Source organism: Aplysia californica, unplaced genomic scaffold (assembly GCF_000002075.1).
Source record: "Aplysia californica isolate F4 #8 unplaced genomic scaffold, AplCal3.0 scaffold00887, whole genome shotgun sequence".
NCBI classification, from domain to species: Eukaryota; Metazoa; Mollusca; class Gastropoda; order Aplysiida; family Aplysiidae; genus Aplysia; species Aplysia californica.
Window position 1 is genome coordinate 9,498 of NW_004798157.1, and position 1,771 is coordinate 11,268.

General features: G+C 50.6%; 1 protein-coding gene across 1 annotated transcript in view; it reads left to right on the forward strand.

Moving 5' to 3' along the window:
• Positions 1–1,771, forward strand: part of LOC101862076 (serine-rich adhesin for platelets) — a gene marked incomplete at its 5' end in the record, with an annotated part of 24,684 nt that overhangs the window by 4,508 nt on the left and 18,405 nt on the right. Inside the window, 1 exon segment of the mRNA XM_005110415.3 lies at positions 55–1,360. Within this exon segment, the coding sequence (XP_005110472.1) occupies positions 79–1,360 (1,282 nt within the window).

A 1,771-nucleotide genomic window follows, 5' to 3' on the forward strand; every position in this document is an offset into this window, starting at 1 on the left:
TAATATATATATATAATAACCATGTTGATTTTTCCCCCCTGTGCCCTTCCCCAGCGCCAGCGTGGCTGTAGAGAGTTGATGGAGGTGTTGCAAAGATCCGGCGTGCTGTACGGTGTCCAACCATCAGCCATGTTCCCCCCAGCCAGCATGCAGAGAGTGTTCACCTCACCCTCCGACTTCTACTCGTGCTACCCCTTCGAGGCCAACACCCCGTCCCGCACCCCCACCCCAGAGAGGCCTGGGAGGTCACGGCCCACCAAGCAGGGTTCCCACCTGGACATTTCTAGTCATGCCACAACCTTGCAATCTGTACTCAGAGGGGAAATCCCCCCCGCGTATTCTCATCTCGCAAACTCATCTGCATCTTCCTCGTCATCGTTATCAGCGTCATCGTCGTCAGAGTCTCCGTCATCAGTACATCACAGTGCACCCATGGACTTTGACTCGCTGCCCCACCCCCTCCTCCACCCCGCCCCCAGCCCCTGCCCCAGTCACCATAGTTCTCTCAGTTATAGTCCTAGGCCACAATCTCACGAATCGCATGCATCTCAAGATTCCGTATCGGACATGCAGACGGAACCCATGGACCTTAGTTGTAAAAAGCCCAGCCGAAAACGCACGGCTGTGTCCGCGTTTATGGATGTAGCGTCATCGAACAGTGACTCTTCCTGCTCCTCCACGGGAATCCTGTCCTCATCTCTTCCTGCCAAATTCAGCACTTTGAGAGCATCTTCCTCAGAACTCTTGTCTTCATCATCGTCGCCGTCCGTCACATCGATGCACAGTTTCCCACCGAGTCCAGGTGAAGGTCAACATGGCGAGGAGTTCTCGCTCCTCCGCAACTTGCTCAGTGTTGGCAAACACCATCTATCTCCGGCCGGGAGCTCTTCAGGAAGTCTCAGCAGCTCGACACCAAACTTGAGCAGCTCGGACCGCACCTGCGACTCCCCGGCCTCAGACTCTTTCCCCCGCACGCCAGTCACCAGCAACACGCGCGTCACTCTTGCCAAGAAAAACTTGTTCCCCGTCAGCGCTCGCGTTTCAGACTGGCTCGTCAAGATGGTTCGCTTCGCAAAGTCCATCCCCGAATTCTCGTCTCTGTGTCACAACGACAAGGTCACCCTGATTCTCAACTCGTGGAGTCGCCTCCTGCTCCTGTACATGGCGGAGAGTAACTTTCAGTTTGCCGTGACGCCCATCCCTGTGCTCGACTCGACCACCGTCGAGTCAGGGCCCTCGCAGGTCGAACCCACCATGAAATCCGTGGAGGCCGTGCAGACCTTCATCAAGAAGTGCCAGCAAATGGCGGTCGACGGCAAAGAGTACGAGTTTCTCAGGATGCTTGTCTTGTTCAATGCAGGTAAGACAAAGTTCCAAGTTTTGCCTTAAACGTAAACTTATTTATTTATCCTGTACTTTACTAATGTTTTTAGTTGTAAATCTCTTTACTCTGTCTCTTTTATTCTTCTCTTTTAATCTTCTCATCCTTACATCTACATTAATAACATAATCTCTTGTCTGTCCATCTTTGTTTACTTTTCTGTCTATCCAATGTATTTATAATTCGTTTTGGGTTGGGCCAACAATCTTACTTTGTAAATAAATAGGTAATTTGCAGCAGAGAACTCTTAGAAAGAAATGTGACAGAAATCAAGACATAATTAATTAATGAAGGAAAGTGGGAAGGGCAGCATTGAGAGTCACTGGAGCAAGAGGACAAGTTTAGGAGAAGAAACATGTGGGGAAAGGAAAGTGTGTGTGTGTGTGTGTG